Below are 22,253 nucleotides of genomic sequence, written 5' to 3'. Positions count from 1 at the left end.
TTGGAATTTAGCTGCATTGGACAAATATACCCACTGGGACTAATTGTGAAAACATGGTCAAAACAAACAGTTATGGAGACAGGCAAAACTGATGACCAATCAAAAGAGGGAATATTTCAAAGGATATGACCTTGAATTATGCTTTTTATGGCCTATTCTATTACCAGACTCTTCCTCTAAGGGTACTCTGCAGTTACAGGGTTAGTGACAATATATTTAGAGCCCAGGCAGGGAGAAGCAGTATTATTTGGCTGAGAAAACAGTGGTCAGAGTTTGAGTTTGACAGAGGAACTAGAAATTAGAGAGCACAATCTTGGGGAGGCGTCACAGGGAACATAGCCTCCAGGTCTCTACTAACATCTCCAAGTTGATGTCTAAACTTCGTATGCTCAAGATCCAACTCCAAAATACTTACTAGAAAATGTCAGCAAGAAGGCTAAGAAACTGAACAGATTCCATCAATAGGAAACAGAAATTAGATTTGTTATTGCCAACTTAGTGTGCATTTGCAAATACTGCAGACCTTCTGTAGAGCTCAAGAAGGGAAAAGGCCTGAAAGTAGTGACAATATTGAAATAGTTCTGCCATAATATGAAATCTGTACATGCAGAAAGAGTGACAAAACAAATTGACAGTATTGATAATTAGTAAATCCTGCTGAATGGTATATGGAAGTTCTTTGAACAACTTGAGTGACCCTCTGGAAGTTTAAAATTATTTCAAACTAGATTTAAAAGAAATATACAGGGATATTGATTAGGATGGCATTTAATCCTTAGAAGAAATTTTAGTCTTCTAACATCAAGGCATGTTGTATTTTTCCGGATAAGTCTCTTTCAATGTTTCTAGCATTTATAATTCATCCTGAATCTGTGAGAGTTCCAATTTGTTCATGTCATGACTTCCTCTTGGGGTTTATTTACTTATTGTTTTTTACTCCTAGTCATTCTGGTGTTTGAGTGGTTTAAATCTGCATTCCCTAGTGAGCTGAGCACCTTTTTATATATACACTAATTGGCCACTTTGGTATCATCTTTTGTGAAATAACTAGTCAGTCATTTTGCTCATTTTCATATTTGCCTGTTCATCTTTTCCTTATTGATTTACATACTTCTATAGGCTTATGATATTTGTCATACCTATTATGGCATGCTGCATATGTATTAAAATTGCCTTTATCAATTTGTAGACATTTTATCAACTTATACCTCCAAATAAATACTTCAGATTCTATAACCTAAGAACAAGAACATTATCTAATATAATCATGGTATAATTATAAAGTTAAAGAAACAATAATATAATTATATTTAACATTAAGATAAATAGTCCCTCTTCCCTGGGGATAAAAATACATTATATGTTTATAAAAAAAAAAAATTGGAAGGGGAGGCGAACCATAAGAGACTATGGACTCTGAAAAACAACCTGAGGGTTTTGAAGGGTCAGGGGTGGGAGGTTGGGGGAACAGGTGGTGGATAATAGGGAGGGCACGTTTTGCATGGAACACTGGGTGTTGTGCAAAAACAATGAATACTCTTACGTTGAAAAAATAAATAAATTAAAAAAAAAGTAATAAAAAAAAGATCAAGAACCTAAAAAAAAAAAAAAGATAAATAGTCCCTCTTCAAATATGCCAATTGTTCTACTATGAATTTGTGATCATATGCTACCAAAATTCAGCATTCGGTCCAGGGTCACACATTTCCTAAAACAGGTTTATCATTTTAATCTCTTAAATTGTTCCTGAGACTAGCAGAAACTGACAAGCTAATTTTAAAAGTTTATGAAAATGCAAAGGACCTCAGAAGCCGCAGTGATCTTGAAGAAGAGGAACATGGTTGAGGGACTTATATGACTAGATTAGAAAATAAAACAATAATGCTTTGAGAATTAACACAACCTGGTATTAACATAAGGATAAATGAAAAGTTCAACAAACACATGCACACATAAACAGCCACATGAATTACACAAAATGTTACCATTAGAATTAGATACAGAATAGTCTTTAAAAAAAGAAATGCTAGAGCAAATCTAGGTCTGTATGCACTCTTTGATCTCTACATCTAGTCCATAAATGAATTTAAATTGGCTTGTAAGACCTAAACATGGTAGATAAAACAATGAGGCTTCCAGAAAAAAAGCCAAAGATACTATCTTAGTGATAGGCAAATGTCTCTTCAATAGGACACCAAAATTAATAAACTCAGAGGAAGATGTTGATATATAGAAACAAATTAAAAATAAGAAAACTTCTTCATTAAAAGACACTATGATGATAATGAAGAAGTAAGCTGAAATTAGGAGAAAATAATTTCAATATCTCTCGAAAAATAGTTTGTATATATAAAAACCTTTATCAAGTGTCAAGGCAAAGTTAACAATAGAAACATTAGTAAATATATGGAATAAATAGAACATTCACAAATTCCTGGAAGAAGTGTAATTTGGTACAATCTCTTTGAAAACACTTTATGAGCATCGACTAAAGATAAATCTATGCCCACTCCGTGGTTCAGAAATCCCACTCTTCAAATATATCCAAAGGAAATGAATCCACATGTAACAATAAAAATGTGCAAGAATCTTTATCACACTTTTTGTATATAATCATGCACAGTTAGAAGCATATCAGTTATTTGTCAATAGAATAAATTAATTGTGTCATATTTAAACAATGGAATACTGTATAATTATCAACAATTAATCCTACATATAATGTCATGAATGAATTTGTCCTGCATAAAGCTGAAATATAGAAGTCAGAAACACTATGTAATCCCAGGTATATAAAACTCAACTACTTGCAAACTTACCAAGACGGATTGGGGTCAACAAAGTGGTAACCTCTGGGAAGGCATTGATTAGAAAGGGCTAAATGAGAGGGTTTCTCTTGGATGCCAAACATTGTGTATATTGTGATATTGGTTATATTAACATAGGTAAATAGAAATGGCAAAGAGGTGAATAAAAATCTCATTGAGCTGTGCAATTAAGATGTGCATGCATTAGTTTGTACATGTACATCTTATTCAAACCAAGTAACACATACCCATACAAACTTACATCCATTCATTGAAATCCTTATCTGTTATTCCAGAATTACTTATGACAGTCATTTTTTTTTTTAATTTCTAACGGGGTTCTTCATAATGTTCTTTTCTATTTGAAACAGTATCACGTAACAATTATAAACTATTTCTAGAAAATCATTTTAGGGCATCAAAATGTGCTCACACTTTAATCCTAGGGAGAACACTATTTGTACTTTGCAGATACTTACTATATACAAATTTGGGGACAAAAAATAATGCCAGAGGAATTTATCTCATCGTAACCATGGTTATCAATGAATTTGGGAGTTACATTTTCTTCTTTACTTTTTTTCATCATTATAAATGCTCCACTATCAATGTACATTTATCCTCTCTGAACACTTTGAAAGAAGGAGTTTTATTACTTTAGAAAGGAGACTGTTTTATTATTGATCAACTCTAATTATTCACAATTTTCTAGCTGCAGTTTTTGCACTCTCACTCTAAATCTTAACATTTTGTATTACTACTTTTGACTTGGAACTTAAAGAGAGTAGTAAAGGACACAGTAATAATGGCTGAGTGATCCAAGGCAAAGAGAATAAAATTAGCAGGCAAAATCTGAGGAATGGATATGTAGCACAAATTTCCTGGCATCTCTAAGAGTTATTTTTAAGTGTGTGTTTATGCCTCACCAATTTTCTTTCAATTTCTCTAAAGCTAATAAATGGTCAAAAAATAATCTCTATGAAATTAATTCTAAATGTTATTGGTTGTCATAATCAACCACTCTAGTACTATTGCCTCGAACTTAATGGCTCTCTGCACGTCACACAGTTTTAGTACGTTAAAAAATATTATTGAAGTATAGTTAACATACAATGTCATATTAGTTTCAGGTGTACAACATGGTGATTTGACAATTCTGTATTTTACTCAATACTCGCTGTGATAAGTATTGTCACCGTCTGTCACTATACAACATTATTATGTTATCAGTTATGCTGTACTTTTTATCTCCATGAGTTATTTATTTTATAACCAGAAAACTATACTTCTTGATCCCCTTCAACCATTTTGCCCATTCCCTCTATTTCTCCTCTGTATTTAAGAGCCTATTTTTTGTTTGTTCTGTTGTTTAGATATCATATGGAAGTGAAGTCATGTGGTATTTGCTTTTCTCTTCCTATTTCACTTGGCATAATACCATTCAGGTCTATCCATGTTATTGCAAATGGCAAGATTTCACTCTTTTTATGGCTAAATAATATTCCATCGTATATATAGACCTCATCTTCTTTATCCATTCATCCATCAGTGGATAGTTTTAGAATAAATGAATTGATTAAGTTTGCAGAACATGAAATTATTATACAGAAATCTGTTGCATTTCTATACACTTATAACAAAGTAGCAGAGAGAGAAATTAAGAAAATGATCCCATTTACAATTGCACCAAAAAGAATAAAATATCTAAGAATAAATTTAGTCAAGGGGGTGAAAAACCTATACTCTGAAAACTAAGACACTGATGAAAGAAATTCAAGATGACACAACTAAATGAGAAGATACACGATGCTCATGGGTTGGAAGAACTAATGTTATTAAAATGTCCATACTACCCAAAACAATCTACAGATTCAGTGCAATCCCTGTTAAAATACCAATAGCACTTTTCACAGATCTAGAATAAGTAATCCTAAAATTATATGGAACCACCAAATACCTTAAGTAGCCAAAACAATCTTGAGAAAGGACAAAGCTAGAGGGATCACAATCCCAGATTTCAAGACATGCTAAAATGCTCTAGTAATCAAAAGAGTATGGAACTGGCATAAAAACAGACACATGGATCAACAACAGAACAGGATAGAGAGCCCAGAAATAAATCCATGCTTAACCAGTCAATTATTCTACACCAAAGGAGGCAAGAATATACAATGGAAAAAAGACAGTCATTTCAATAAATAGTGTTGGAAAAACTGGACAGCTACATGCAAAATAATGAAACAGCATTTTCTATACCACACACAAAAATAAACTCGAAATGGATTAAAGACCTAAATGTGGGACCCGAAAACATAAGTCTCCTAATATAAAACCAGGCAGCAATCACTTGACCATCAGCCTTAGCAACCTATTTATAGATATTTTTCTTCAGGCAAGGGAAACAAAAGCAAAAATAAACTATTGGAACTATACAAAAACAAACAAACAAAAAAACCCACTTTTTTGACTACAGCACTTTTTATGTGTTCTTCCCATAAACACTGACCAGACAAGGTACTTCTTAGAGATAAAAGCTAGGCAGTGCCTAAGAGCATATTTACCCTTCTCATCTCTGTCTTTCTTTTCCAGGCTGGGGATGGTCAAAGATTTTAACTTCCAGTTTGATCTTCTAATTTATCACCAGCAACACAAGTTGTTCTTTGCTAATATTAGACTAACAGAAGTAGGAAGGAAAAAAAATGAAAATTTTCTAGTATCCCCAGTCTGCATAATTTGAGGACAGATACTGAAATTTCCTGCCTTAACTTCAGAGTTGCTCTTATAATAAATTTATGGGAAATATTGACATAACTTTGTATTTATGATCTTCATTATATTCCTTTTAATGATTCCCTAATACCCATTTTATAATAACATTTCACCACTCCTTTGTTTACATTAATTTTGAAGTAAAACATGTATATTTATTTGTGTGAAAAACATATTTAAGTCATTGTAAATTCAGTATATTTCATGATAAATTTGGGACAAATGGAGTATAGTCTATGTTGTTTTGTTGTATATTAGAAAACTGGTTTCACAATATATGTAAGCAAATACTTTTTTGTCTGTCATTTGACCAAGAAACTTTTATTTTTTCATGTACACATTAAAAAAATGACTTCACTCACTTGAACTGAAGACTTTTTTTAAAGAAAGTTTAACATGCTTTATTGGGATAAGCATAGAAAAGACAATAAAGCTTTTTTTTTTTCAGAGATTTGTAAAAACATTTAGCACAGCAAGTAACCTAGTATTTTGCAGCTTTAAAGATATTTAATGTTTCATTTTTATTGATTTTTATTAATTTGAAGTATACTACAGTGACTACAAAAAGTGATTTTCTAAGCAAGTAAGAACGTAAAAATAAAGTGTTTTCACAACATACATCAACATAATTAGTGGAAAGTATTTATTGATTGAAATAGAGTTGCTTCTGACATTTCTTTCCCTAAAAGTTTATTATCCTTTAACTTATGAGTATACTGGCTGAATTTCAACAGTGGTTGAAGATGAATTAAACAACAAACCCAGGAAAAGTGATGAATATAAAGAAGGTTTACATCCAAATACATACTTCTGCCTAGTCACTGCCATTATTCCCATATAGTGTTAGGAATACTATATGCTAATGATTTAATATTCTCCGCAAGCAATTTGCTTCCTTCGACCATCCGTCTTAACATATTGACAATACTATTTCAATTAAAAATCTGAAAAAATTCATTTAAAACAGGAACTTAAAAATTATTATGTGGTATTCTTAGAGTACTTTAAAAGAATGTTCAGGTCCTTCTTCAGTTCCTACTATGCTGTGGAAAGAAAAATTACTCAAGAAAAGAAAAAGGAGAGGTGCCTGAGTGGCTCAGTGGGTTAAGCTGCCTTCAGCTCAGGTCATGTTCTCAGGGTCCCATGACTGAGCCCGGCATCGGGCTTTCTGGTCAGCAGGGAGTCTGCTTCCCCCTCTCTCTCTGCCTGCCTCTCTGTCTACTTGTGATCTCTGTCTCTCTGTCAAATATATATATACAATCTTTAAAAAAAGAAAAAGAAAGAAAATGGAATGAAATAATTTTTAGCCAATATGCTCTAAACCATATTTGCATTGTTGATTCGGTCTTAGAGAATTTCATTTTATACATGCATTCAATCATAAGACATTTATTTATAGGAAACACAAGTTTTAATAAGGAAAAAATACGTAGGAGTTCTGATTCCAGTCATAGAAAATGGCTTGTCTGGGAACAACACTCTTATTGTGGAAATAATTAACTCCTTACAAACTAGGTTTTTTGGTGTTTGTTTGTTTGTTTGTTTGTTTTAAGACTTTATAAAGTCAGTAGATAAAAATCAGAAACACAAACTGGGAAGATTACTAGCAAATAGGGGTTAAAGTGATTTACATCTTAATCCCCTTTTCCTTGCAGATATCCCGCTTTTCATGTGTCATGCAGAAGACAGAATTCAATCAGAAAGCAGCAGTCTTTACAAATTAAGGAATCAGAGGTCAGGATTCAGGATGCCATAATGGCTAAAAATTGGGAAGATATCCAGGAGTAGAGAAAGCCACAGAGGAGAAAGCCCTAAACCTTGAATACATGCTACATGTAACATGTAGGTGACTTCTTAACTGGCCATCTATAGACTAAGACTCCAAGGAATCCAGAGAAGAGGAACAGTCTGAAAGTTAAAAATTAAGCAGAGATTTTAGCCATACCAAATACTAGGAATGAAGAGTTTAAGATTAATGTTCCTTGTAGGTAAATGTGTTTGGTAAACACTTTGAGATATCCAATAAAACAGCAGAAAAGTAATAGGGTTACACTGCAGGACAAAGGGAATAAACAGAATAGTCTCCCATGAAAATTCTAAAAGCCTACATAGAATCAAAGTAGAATCCCACAATTTCACTTCCTGCTCGGACAAAACTCAACAATCTTCAGAGGAAGAAAACAAAATCCAGAATCTCCACAATGTTTTACCCATAATACCCAGTATGTAATCTAAGTTTTATATAGATTTGAAGAGCAGAAAAATATGGCAAGAGAATAATCAATAGAAATAGGTAAAAGTAACTTAGATGTTAAATTTAACAAAGACTTTAAAAATGACTATAATAAGTATACTAAAGAATGTATAGGGCACACTAAAATAATGATTAAGAAAGGGATTTCATAAATTATATTAAAAATCAAATGGAAAAGGAAACCTAGAACTGGAAATTATATCTTCTGTAATAAAAACCTGTAGCAGTAGATTGGACACAGAAACAAAAGAAACAATAAACTTGATGACACTAAAAATTAATTAACCAAATTAGCACAGATATAGAAATATATTGAAAAAATATAAGATAGTCTCAATGATGTAAGAGTATATGTGGAACATCCTAATATATTTTGTATTTGGACTTCTCCCTCTGCCAAAAAAAAAAAATATATATATATATATATATATATATATATATATATATATACACACACACACATATATGTATATATAACAGACCATAAAAATGAGCATACAATTTAAAGGCTTGATGAAAAAAGACCCACTGATCTAAAAAGGCCAGTGAATCCAAAGGAGGTTAAGCAAAACACATCTAGGGGTAACTGGGTGGCTCAGTTGGTTAAGCATCTGACTCTTGGTGTCAGCTCAGGTCATAATCTCAGGGTTGTGAGACTGAGCCCTGCATCTGGTTTGCATTAGCATGGAGATTAGTTGTCTCCCTCTGTCCCTTCCCCCAATTTGTGCTATCTAAATAAAAAAAGTAAATAAGTAAATAAAATCTTGAAAAAGCAGAACAAAAACACAGCCAGGTATCAAAGCACAACCCATGTTGAAACAGACTGTCAGAGAGCAAAAGACATAGACAGAACCCTAAGAGCAACCAGAGACAAATGCACATGACATATAGGACAACAATGATAAGAATAATGACTGACTTCCTATTAAAAGTAATAAAATCCACAATGCAATATAGAAAAAATTTTAAGTGCTAAGAGAAAAAACAAACAAACAAGCAATTATCAGGTCAATCTATAGTCCTATAGCCACTTAAAATATTTTTCAAAATTAGAAATGAAATAATTATATTTTCAGATTAAAAAAAAAAAGTTGAGAAAATTTATTTCCATCAGACCCAAACTACAAATTATGCTAAAGGAAGTCTTCAGGTTGAAAGGAAATGACAGCATGCAGAAATCCAGATCAATATGAAAGAGTAAAAAGCATTGACTAGAAATGGTAATTACATAAGTAAAATATAATATAATACAAAAGCATATTTTCTTTTTAGGTTTTTAGTAAATAATGAAATGCTTAAATAATGAAATAATATCAACATATGGTACAGTTTATAACATATACAGATGGAAAATATGTGAGAAATATAAAGACTGGCAGAGGGAATAAAATTATATTGTTCTAAGATTATTGCATTGCATATTAAAATATATATTTATTAGATTTATATTATAATAGGTAAAAGATGAATTGTAAAAAACAAATTCAGATATTTAAAAAAAAAAAAAAAACTCAATTGACCCAAAACATGGTAGGAAAGCAAAAACAAACAAATCACCTCTGAGATGTTTACAAGAGCTGTGTTTTAAATAGAATTGTACAAAAAGGCTGAAAGCAAAGGATGTAAATTACAAACTGTACAAACATAATCACAAATGATTGGTGTGGCTAAGTTTGTATCAGGCAAAGTAAACTTCAAGCAAGTAGTATTATGAAAGATAAAAAGTGATATTTCATAACAACAAAGCATCAATTAATCAGAAACATAAAAGATGGTTGGCCATGTATCTAATAATGGCATAAAAAAATAAAGAAAACTTGACAGAGGTAAAGAGAGGAATTCTCACAGTAAGTACTGGAATAAGGTGACACAAAACTTATAACCATAGAGAACTGAATAATACTCTCAAGTTTACATAAGATTGAAAAATACTATACCCAGTAAGTGTGCAATACACATTCTTTTTTAAGCATGTAAGACAAATTTAGCAAAATAGCTTTTTAAGTGCATTTTTTTTCTAAAACCATTAACACATAATAGCAATAGATCTTATTGTATTTATATAGGAAGATTAATAGAACATAAACTGTGGAAGAATCTTTTAATTTTTCAAGAAAAGCTATTGTTATAGAGACCATTGAAGAAGCTAAAACTTCCACAAAATTGCCACCTACAAATATATCCCTTTCCATTTTTAGGAAAAAAAAAAAAAAAGGCCTCTTTCCCCTTACATTTATCAAGTCACTTATTCTTTGATCTTGAACTCATTTTTGTGTCTCTGTTCATGGAAAGGTCTGAGTATGCTGATTTTTTGTAATCATATCCCTAAAAAAAGATGGCTCTGAAATAGAATATTTACTGAGGGAATTCCACTAAGTGTATATTCAATGACACATCTAGAATGACCTCAATTACAGTATGAAATCAGTGTAAAGAAGCCTGATCATGGGAAACCTAACCGCCTCAGTCAGTTAAGTCTGCCTTTGGCTCAGGTCAAGATCCCAGGGTCGTGGAATAGAACCCCGCATTGGGCTACTTATTCAGGAGGGAGCCTGCTTCTCCCTCTCCCTCTGTCTGCTGCTCCCCCTGCTTGTGCTCTCGCTCTCAATCTCTGTCAAATAAATAAATAAAATCTTAAAAAAAGAAGAAGCCTTAACATCTTTTAGAATTTTGTCCTAAGTCCTTTTCATGAATAATACCACCATAGCTGTAAGACTATTAATATGAGTTATTAGAATTTACTGTGGACAAATTACAAAATGTTTGCACAAGCCAAGTTTGGTTATTTTATGAAAATCTGGTTAAAAAAAAAAGTCTGTGTTCATGGGAATAGGGAAATATGATAGTCTTAAATTAACAAATAAACAAACCAACATGCATCCATTTTTAATTTGGAGAGTGATCCTAATGCTAAATTAGGCTAAGTAGAACTTAGGTATTAGGAATTCAGTCTATTGATTAAGGAAAAAAGGATCATCCTCATCTAAACTGAGATTTCTGTGAGTCTTTCTCTAGTAGGCCAGTGATAACAGCATTTTGTTTTTTATAGATAGAGACTACTATATCTACAATAATTAACTTATATCTATTTCTAAGATGCAGACAGGTTCATTTTATTTACTGGTATTTTTAGGACTCTGCCTTGGTGTCCCACATTGTAGGTGTTCAGTTTTTAAAACTAATTGAATAATAATACATAGGTCTAAAATCCACATTAATATAGTCATAACTTTACAAATAAATATCCAGCTTGCTAATAATGTCCCATGTTGGCATATTTTGGAAAATAAGTGTTACCAGTTTTCTGAAATACAGTTGACTAGTGCATACCCAGAGCTTTAAAATGATATCTTTGACTCTTGGAATTCCACTTCCAGTTAACAAAGTAATCTAGTAAGCATAATTTAAAATACACTAAAAATTATCAGTTACCAAATTATCATCACCAAAGGGTGTGTGTGTGTGTGTGTGTGTGTGTGTGTGTGTAAAACTATTCTATATAGAAATTTCAGAAAAGATACAAAATTAATTTAATCAGAAACTATATATATGATGCCATATGGCTAATATTGAAATTTTAACAATGTGCAGAAACACAGAATTAACTGAGAAAGACAAAGTAAAATATATAGAAGTAATGTAAAATCTACAGTACTAATATATGTAACAAGAAAATAAACATAAAAATGTAGACATTTTAACTTTATCTTCATAGTGTGATTATAGTTAATCTTTGCTATGTTTTCCATTAATTTTTTATTTTATGGACCTAGTTCATTGTAAGGAGCACAAATTACTTGTATAATAATAATAATAGATGATGTTTGTGCTTAAATATTTTTTCACAATCCTCCCTCTAGACCGTCCTAGAGATGCTATTACTTCTTTTTAAGTTTCTTTCTTTTACTTATTTTTTTTTTTTTGAAACACTGATGGATATACAAGGGTGGATGTGATCTTCTACAAGTATTGAAGTAGAGGAAGAGAATGTTGAAATATTAGAAATAGTACAAAAGCATTGAAATTGGTGGAAGGTATCAGGAAAAAAATCACACATATATTTGGTAATCTTACTAATAAATATTTTCTGTCATACTCTAATATTTTTTGAATGGTTTAACAGTTGCTATATTCCAGGAAAAAATTTTACCTAAATTTTAAATGTAAACTTTTCTAGAAGTAGCTACAGTTCCTTAATCAAAGTCAGAATTTATTTAATCTTATATTTTAATTCTTAATGCCTGTTTAAAATTATCTGTATTAAGGACATAGAGATTTCTTTGAAGTAAAAGGGATTCTCAAATTTGTGCTGTTTGAGGGCATAGAGTAAAATGGGAGGATCTTGGGTTGCAATTAGGAGCCTCAAGTATAAAGGAAATATAGGAAAGAAATTGACCTTGGTGCAACATGTATCAGGAAAGTGGGATTTTTTTTTTTTTTTAACTTTCTCTGCTCTTTTACTGTTTTGTAGTGCCAATACCTCAGGACCCAGAGCAATAAATGGCCAATAGAGATATATTGAGAGCAACTGAATATGAATTTTGAGCAAATAAATACATTAAGTCAAACATTTCGGGTAAGAAAAAATGAAATACAACACAGATTCAGAGCCCAAAGTTCACAGATTCTAGATGGTAAAATATTAGACCAGAATAATTAAAATTATGCCTTGAATAAATTGAGAGGTGATATAATTTTGACGGGAAATTCTAGCTGGGGAGAATGACAGTGGGCATTTTGTATGAGGACTCACTTGAGGTAGGACTGAAAGCAAGGAGAAGAGATGAAATTATGAAAAAGGGGTTAGATCCTCTCTGAAAAAGGTCTGTGACCCTGATAAAATAGAGGTCAAGCATATGGAAGAGAAACGATTTCCTTTTGCCCAGAGCTAAAGCCATAGTTGTACGGACAATATCCAGTACTTGGGATTCTACTGAAGTGAATTTGGGTTATTTTTCTATAGATAGGTTGACCCGGAGATTGGCATCATGCAAGAGACACTACATCAAAAACTAATGATGTACTGTATGGTGACTCACATAACATGAAAGAAAAGAAAAGAAAAGAAAAGAAAAGAAAAGAAAAGAAAAGAGAAAAGAAAAGAAAGAAAGAAAGAAAGGAAGGAAGGAAGAAAGAAGAGTGTGTCACTCTTTTTTTTTTTTAAGAGCTTTGTTTTTTTTTTTAAGAGTTTTTAAGAGTTTTTAAGAGTTACAAAATAAAGAAGTCAACTAAGAAGTCCAGTTAGTGCGCTAACGCAGTGGCTCAGTGAAGTGGTGGTGAGTGCTAGCAGCGAGGGAATTGGCAGTCAGAATTAAATGATAGCACTCTATTTGAAAAGCAAAGTTTTAGAGAGTTCAGTGTGAAATAAGCCTTTGTAGACTGTCCAGAAAACCTAGACTTAATGCTTAATATTTTCCTCATGTGTTTTTAGCTTTAAACAACTAACCTATAAAGAGCATTTTTGGGATACAATGTGCCCATAAATCTGAAACAGCTACCACATGTACTGCAGCCCAACTAAAGCTTTGTAATTTATTTAGATTCTGAAAAACACTGTAATATACTATAAAAATTTATCAAACATCCTTCAGGAACTTTGAGACTTTATTTCTGTTTCTGTACATATCAACCTGCCATTTTCTGAAAGCCTAAGAGAACACTGCCTGTCCAAATACATTATTTTATGTATGCTTTGGAGAAATATCAATATTTAGTGCATATGTCAATAACCATAAGTACAAAAGAGAGTTTCATCACTCAGTCTGTTAGAAATCAGACGCCTGTCTGTTTTCCTGTTGGTACCTGTGTTTCCCTTTGTTTTAGTTAACCCCTAAATCACTTGTACCCAGTTGTAACCAAGAACTTGATAAATGTTGAAAGTCCTCTTCCATTCTGGGGTTCTGTAATTACACTCTTGATGTTTTCAGCTCTGGAACAGTAAAAGTTTTTGAATTAACACTATTAAAAATTTAGAGCTAACGCTATAAAAAATATACTGTATTTAAATGGTGCCTAGTTATAGGCAGTTCCATGGCATGATGTTGATTGCTCTGAGAAAGCTAATGCCTTGAATTGAAATGTAATGGTCAATTAAGCTGATCTTTCAAATTATTTTATGAATACTAATGTTTTTGTTCAAAAGGAATAAACGTTATACAAGTTTGGTATCTCTCTGTGTAATAAATGTGCTTTAATAACTAGATATCAAATATCGATTCTCCATAATAGGCATATGATCAGTTAATTATTAATCCATGACAACTCAGGATTGTCCTGAGGACAATTTCTCAGGATCTAGATCTGATGTGTAAGAAGTCAAATGTATATGAAGTTTCTCTAACAGAATGGTAAGAGCCTTTACTATGCTTCTTATTAAATTTATTTAAATTCTTCTCTTGAGCGGTATTACTCTTTTGGCTAAGTAATTCAACCACACATGTCTATTCAAATCACAGAGAAACTACATGGCAATTGTCATAACTTTGTAATCCTCTTAAGTAAAAACCAAAGAGTTCCCTCATTACAAAAAACAGAATTAATAAATCTCTGATAGCTTCCATCAGCAACGAGCAACCAAACTTCAGACTGCATTATTGTGGAAAACAAAATTTACTCGTAAGTTATTTTTTTTAATTTTAAATCCATTATAGTTAAAATACAAAAATTACTCTTAATTTCAACATTCCTCAATTTTCTGTCCTGTATTGCAAAAGTCTGAAATGACATACAGAAATATTCCTTAGTTTTTCTTATAAAAATATCATCGTTACTCATTTTGTTGCTTCTCCAGTCCATCCTGACACTGAAAGCAAATAGCATTCCATACTTGTGATACATCGAAAATAAGTACAAAAGCTTTCAACAGGACTCACTTTCCAGGCTATATGTAAAAACAACTCAGCATGGAATTCTGGGCCCTTTACAGTAGTGATCTAACTTCGTTGTATTAGGCTAGTCTGTGTGTGTGTGTGTGTGTGTGTGTGTGTATGTGTGTGTGTGTGTGTTTGCATGTGTGTTTCACATGCACACCATGCCATATGCAATCTCACCTCCTTGGATTTATCCACATGCGAATTTTATTAAATTTTTACTAGCTCTTCTTGCCCTCAAATGCAGTTGCATCCATAATCTTAGAATACATCAGAATCTGGGAGTTAGAGAAATCTTAGTGACAAATTAACTTAACAAGAATTTGAGGTTTGGAAAGTTTAATTAACTTCTAAGTTCTGCATAGTTACTGAATGGCATAATCAGGACTGATCCTTGTAAATTTCATGTTTCAGTGCATGCACAAGTTTATATTTTTTTCTTTCTTTTTTAAGATTTTATTTATTTATTTATTTATTTAATTTTTTCAGCGTAACAGTATTCATTGTTTTTGCACAATACCCAGTGCTCCATGCAATACGTGCCCTCCCTATTACCCACCACCTGGTTCCCCCAACCTCCCACCCCTGACCCTTCAAAACCCTCAGGTTGTTTTTCAGAGTCCATAGTCTCTTATGGTATTAAATTTTGCTGCTACTACTTTATTATTTGTTTTAAAACTCCTTCCTTTAAATTCAGCATCAAACCCTAAATTTTACATCCAGGGATTATATATCCTTCCAACTTTATACAATTTTATATCACCTATAAATTAAAAGAGGTCTTAACATTGCCTGCAATACCAACCTTCTGTAAAACTAAGAAAAAATATGAAAATCTCTTTACATTAGAAGCTACATATTCTCTTTGAATCATGGTGTGTGGTAAATATGGTAGGTTTTTTTAACTTATTTACCTGATTTATTTATTTATTTATTTATTTGTTTATTTACAGCATAACAGTGTTCATTGTTTTGGCATCACACCCAGTGCTCCATGCAGTACGTGCCCTCCCTATTACCCACCACCTGGCTTCTCAACCTCCCACCCCTGACCCTTCAAAACCCTCTGGTTGTTTTTCAGAGTCCATAGTCTCTCATGGTTCATCTCCCCTTCCAGTTTCCCTCAACTCCCTCTCCTCTCCATCTCCCCATGTCCTCCGTGTTATTTGTTATGCTCCACAAATAAGTGAGACCATATGATACTTGACTCTCTCTGCTTGACTTATTTCGCTCAGCATAATCTCTTCCAGTCCCGTCCATGTTGCTACAAAAGTTGGGTATTCATCCTTTCTGATGGAGGCATAATACTCCATCGTGTATATGGACCACATCTTCCCTATCCATTCATCCGTTGAAGGGCATCTTGGTTCTTTCCACAGTTTGGTGACCGTAGCCATTGCTGCAATAAACATTGGGGTACAGATGGCCCTTCTTTTCACTACATCTGTATCTTTGGGGTAAATACCCAGCAGTACAATTGTAGGGTCATAGGGAAGCTCTATTCTTAATTTCTTCAGGAATCTCCACACTGTTCTCCAAAGTGGCTGCACTAACTTGCATTCCCACCAACAGTGGAAGAGGGTTCCCCTTTCTCCACATCCTCTCCAACACACGTTGTTTCCTGTCTTGCTAATTTTGGCCATTCTAACTGGTGTCAGGTGGTATCTCAATGTTGTTTTAATTTGAATCTCCCTGATGGCTGGTGATGATGAACATTTTTTCATGTGTCTGATAGCCATTTGTATGTCTTCATTGGAGAAGTGTCTGTTCATATCTTCTGCCCATTTTTTTTTTAGTTTACTTTTTTTTTCTTTTAATGAAATCTTGCCATTTGCGACGACGTGGATGGAACTAGAGGGTATCATGCCTAGTGAAATAAGTCAATCGGAGGAAGACAACTATCATATGATCTCCCTGATATGAAGACATGGAGAAGCAACATGGGGGGTTGGGGGATAGGAGAAGAATAAATGAAACAAGATGGGATTGGGAGGGAGACAAACCATAAATGACTCTTAATCTCACAAAACAAACTGGGGGTTGCTGGGGGGAGGTGGGGTTGGGAGAGGGGGAGGGGGTTATGGACATTGGGGAGGGTATGTGCTATCGTGAGTGCTGTGAAGTGTGTAAACCTAGCGATTCACAGACCTGTATCCCTGGGGATAAAAATACATTATATGTTTATAAAAAAAAAAAAAATTGGAAGGGGAGGCTAACCATAAGAGACTATGGACTCTGAAAAACAACCTGAGGGTTTTGAAGGGTCAGGGGTGGGAGGTTGGGGGAACAGGTGGTGGGTAATAGGGAGGGCACGTTTTGCATGGAGCACTGGGTGTTGTGCAAAAACAATGAATACCGTTACGCTGAAAAAATAAATATGGTAGGTATTTACATCACATGAAGGTGGCCAATGCTGTGGGTCCTTGAAGACGAGGGAAACAGAACAAAGTGGTCAAAAAGAAAACAATTTGTTCGGCGTTCAAAAAGTTAAATCCTCCAGAGAACTCATGTTTGACCAAGCTGAGGTGCAAAGGCCTAGTTAGTCTTTGCATATGGAAATGAATAAGGAGGTCAGAAACTAGAACAGGTTAGGAGAGTTCATAGACCCTTAAGAACTTAATGAATACTAGGAAGTCCTTGGAAGCTTACTTTTATCCGAACTAACTGTACGGTACATGGCAAATCTAAGACAAGGCCCTGATACAAAACAGAAAAATCCTTTTTTTTTTTTTTCTTTTTCAAAAAGAAGTGCATGTGTTTTATTTTGTTGAAGTTTCTCTTTCATATACATGTTTCTTTCCAAGTATAATTTGAAAATAGTTGACACAGTTTGCATTTGACTATCTTCATTTGATGAAAATTCTGATTATTATAATGGTGTTGCTCTTTTGGTTCATAATCTGGTTGTCAAGGATAAATAGGCACAGAAATCTGACACCTTAACTTGTCCATGGATTTTAAAAAAAAGGTTATTTTCCAAAGACAAGTGATAAAATATTTTATGAAGACTAATTAAATAAAACTATGCACACATTTAGTAACTTTTTTTTTTAAAGATTTATTTATTTATTTATTTGACAGACAGAGATCACAAGTAGGCAGAGAGGCAGGCAGAGAGAGAGAGGAGGAAGCAGGCTCCATGCGGAGCAGAGAGCCCGATGTGGGGCTCGATCCCAGAACCCTGGGATCATGACCTGAGCCGAAGGCAGAGGCTTTAACCCACTGAGCCACCCAGGCGCCCCACATTTAGTAACTATTTTTGACAGATTATTGAACTAATTAAAAATAAGCAGGATGGTACAAAAAGATCCAAAACTTAGTGTATATTTTAAAATGTCAGTGCAATAATGGTGTCTCTTAATCAATGCACACTCAATTTTTAGAAAGAAGCATTTTTGTTTACAGCTAAAAGTAAATGCCTGCAGTAGAGCCTTGATCACCTTGTGACTGAGTATCTCTATCTGTGGCTATTCTTCTGCATCTGTGAATCTCCAAGGATAAAACCCTTTATGTGAGACCTCATGAACTGGATGTGTCCTTTATATACTGCCTTAGAAAAAGAATCACAAGGCAATTTCAAGTCTTTAGACACAAACATTTGTCAGTTGAACTTGAAATATCCTGATGTTAGTTATTAACTATAGTGTGGAAAGTGATGTTAAATGAGGGATGCAGGGGGATGCCCTATGACTAACCTGAGGAGAAATAAGAGGGGAAAAAGGAATCAACAAGTGAACTCTATGGGGCAAAATGAGTATGACCTATGGAACCAGGGGAGAGAGATATCAAAAGAAGAGAAAATAACAGGCTTCCAATAAAAGAAGCTATGTTTGAAAAAATACTGTCACACACACAAAATGAAAAATTAAATCAAGATTTTGGCAATTTCACAGAATAAATGTATTTCTGGCTTAAAAGCAATAGCCATGACTTTGTGATATCAGGTACTTTTTATATTTTTATTTTTGGCCTATTCTATCTTATCTGCCTTGTGTTGACAATAAGTCAAAAAATACTCAGACCATCACAGTCACTTCTAGAATCATGTACAAAGAATCAAGAAAACAATATGTATGATTTATGGGCTTCACTGTTTATTTTGTTTTATTCTTAGAATTTGAAAGTATCTCAGCATTAGGCACGTATATGGGACAATGAAGTGAACAAGGAATTGTCCTGTGTACAGAATGGTATGAATGAAACTGGTAAGGCGAAGATGGATGATAGAAAATTCTGGACATTGGCAAGATCATGTCCTCTGTTTTGAGACAGAGAAGAAGCAGGAAGACAAAGATTGTGAATATGTTTCCCCAAAGTTGAATATAAGGAGGGAGAGTTACATATTCTCTACTGCCATTTGTTCCAGACTGCTAATGAGCTCCTGTTGCTGCTGCTAGGACGGCTCATCCCAAAGGTACTGCCTTCTTTCTACTTCTGTTTTCCTTCTCCTCCTGGAGTCCTTTGGTCTGGCTTACAGGCAGGAAGTAGTTCAGTTCGACTGAGACTAAGAAACAGACCATCTAGATAGAAGTATTTGTACTTACTCTCATACACTGCTTACTATTCAACTTACGATAAATTGTTTATTAGTAGAGACCAATATAATTTTTGACATATTTTTGTGGGGTTTTTTTGCCTCACATAGCACACTAAATTATTATTTTACATGATGTTAAATTAAATTTCGAAGAAAGGTTTTAAAATCTTCTAAATGTACACACATAAAATTGAGTCATATGTAGCCGATTAATAATGAATCAAGTCCACAGATGATGTTTTATGTTGAGGCTCACTATGGATACTGACCTGCATTTAGCTACCTGAATAAATCACATTCCCCATTCTACCCTACCACGAACACTTGCAATATTATGCCTTCTGCACATCATAATTAGTCAGATATTTTGAAATAATCATTATTTTAAACAATCAGCACAGGAAGTTGCTATAAAACTGACTACATTGCTACCACTTTTTAATTGCTTTTCTTACCTTGCCAACATATTGTGTATCTGTACCTGTGTACTCTTCCAACAAGAAGAACTGATTCCACATCCAGCCACGCTTGGTGCGATGTAATATTTTACCATCCTCTTTCGTCAGATCCACTACCCTTTTGCTTGGTAAATCACTGTTAGCTTTTCCTTGTAGTGGGATAGCATCAACGATATGCAACATATAGGTCCAGATGAATAGTGATAGGCAGTAGTAAGTCCTCATTATAAGCAGCTGCAGCAGGATATCAAATTCAGTATATTGTCTGATGCCCCTGAGGACTAGAGGGAGAAAAGTGGTTTATTATGTTGTATTTCATTTTCACATAACCTGTAAACTATACAACTTTTCTACATGTTACTGCAATTTTAAAAATAATATATTAGATATACATTATTTTTCCATGTTACATCAGTGAACTGTCATTAAAACCTCATGTATCACCTGGCTATGTAAGGAGACACATGTAGCACAAGTAAATAAGAAATTCACAGCTGACTTTAACATCACATATATTGCAGCATATAAATGAGAAGATATTTGTAATTTAAAATACTAAATATTTGAAAAAAATTAAGCCCTACAGTATACCAAAGATTATACTGAGTGTTCCTAAAGTCTTTAAGACCAATAAAACTCGTGTATTTATTAATATATACATATATATGAGCTTATATATTTTAAATAACACTGTTTTCTGCACACAATTTGTCAACTTCTATAATATGTTTCTTTTCTTCCTCCTCCTCTTCCTCCTCCTCCTATTCCTATTCTTCCTCTTCCTTGTTCTTCTGTAACATGATAAGATGTTCCCTCAAGGCAAATTAAATTATACCGAATGTACTTTGGATTGTGTCTTGCAATATACCTAGCACCATACTCTGTCGATCCTTTATAACTGATAGCTATATATTTTTTCTTGCAATCAGTTGAGTAAGTTACTCAAATTTAATTGGATTCTGAAGAAAGCATGCTCTAAATGGAAACATATTACCTGATAATTAAAAATAACAACACATATTTATTTCCTAAGATAATAGGAAAAGTGAGCACACAAAACTGATATGGTAAAATTAGATATGAGGGCTCAGCTATGGGATAATTTGATCTAGAATTTGCAACCAGCAATGTCTCTCAGTCAAGATAATAAGTTGATTCTTCTTGAAGTAAAAAAAAAAAAAATGGTTCATTTGGTATTTCAGAATTAATTTTGTTTATTAGATATTTGGTTTTATTTGTGAAACGTTTCATTCAGAAGATATGAAATTATAGTAATGCTGCTGCTGCTAATGCCTTTGATAAACAATTGAAACCCATCAAACTAGTATAGGCAAAAGAAGAATTCATTGGATTATCAGATCAAATTAAGTGTGGAAAAGGAAGAATGAAAGGAGCAAAGAAGCAACTGGGCCTTTGTGCTCATGAAAACAAGAATTAAGGGTTTAGGTACTTTAGTACTATGCTCTCTAGCTCATTCCTCCCTCCTCTCTTGCTTTCAACTAAACCTCCCCAACCTGATGCAATAGAGGAATATATAAAGTTCAGATTTAACATCTTCCAATCCTGAAAACAACAGATAGTATTATCTAAGTAGAGTCTGAAAAATTCTGGGAATGGACTCTAATTTACCTGGCTTGAGCCCTAACACTGGACCAGACATCTCTGGAGTCGGTTGTTATTATCGAGGCATAAATGTCAAACACATGCCTCTAGCCTGGTTTCATCCTTTATTGTCTGTGAGATTTGGGGATATTTACTCAGTCTCAACTACTTCTTCCCATAAAAGAGAATAATTGATATCTGACTCACAAGGTATTGCTATTAAATTTATTTTGAACTTTAGTCAATACAAAGTAATAGTTGTATCACAAGGACTTTATTTTATTTATACAGCAACATATACCTACAAGGAAACTGAACTGTGAAGAATTTAAGTAATTTAATAAATGTACAGATAATAAGTACTGGAACAAATTTTTAGACACACAGCCTTAAATAGTATGTTTTACAAGAGATAATCTATGTAAACAAGTTAGTGTAGCGCTAGCATACAAATTTTGAACATGTTAATGTCATCATCATCATCATCAACCATGGTTGCTTCTACTATAACCGTGTGTGTGTGTGTGTGTGTATCTGTATATGTAAACATATATCAGATAGGGAATGGTGATTGGCAGATAATAGTATGAATTTTTGCTATGGTCCAGAGTTATGGGCTCTGTCCAGCACGTATATACTCTAATTCCCTTATGTGTTGTTGTTGTTGTTGTTTTTAATCTTACTTAACAAAATACATGTGTATGGTCACAAATCCACATAATTTGACATAAGAGAAATCAAAATCACATCACTTTTTGACTCTGAAATCTCAGGTGATGGTACTTATCTTTTAGCAAGACTTTATGTGGCTATTCGTAATCCTATAAACTGCAGGAAATTGGTAAATTTAACCACAACAGATGTAAAGCTCTGAAATAAATATCAGAAAACTATAATCAGAAAGTGCTTGGAAAAAGTGCAATAGCAAAGTACCCTCTAGTGGCCACTAGCTCAGAA

General features: G+C 33.4%; 1 protein-coding gene across 2 annotated transcripts in view; it reads right to left on the bottom strand.

Moving 5' to 3' along the window:
- Positions 1 to 22,253, bottom strand: part of CDH9 (cadherin 9) — a 134,787-nt gene that overhangs the window by 68,875 nt on the left and 43,659 nt on the right. The window contains exon 2 of one of the 2 annotated variants that reach the window (XM_045999950.1): positions 19,692 to 19,975. In XM_045999950.1, the coding sequence (XP_045855906.1) occupies positions 19,692 to 19,919 (228 nt within the window). In that variant the 5' untranslated portion in view covers positions 19,920 to 19,975. The remainder of the gene's footprint in view (positions 1 to 19,691; positions 19,976 to 22,253) is intronic. The other variant, XM_045999951.1, reaches the window with a different exon arrangement.

Source organism: Meles meles, chromosome 3, assembly GCF_922984935.1.
Source record: "Meles meles chromosome 3, mMelMel3.1 paternal haplotype, whole genome shotgun sequence".
NCBI classification, from domain to species: Eukaryota; Metazoa; Chordata; class Mammalia; order Carnivora; family Mustelidae; genus Meles; species Meles meles.
Note: the sequence above shows the minus strand (reverse complement) of the source record. Positions and strands in the feature narration are given on the sequence as shown.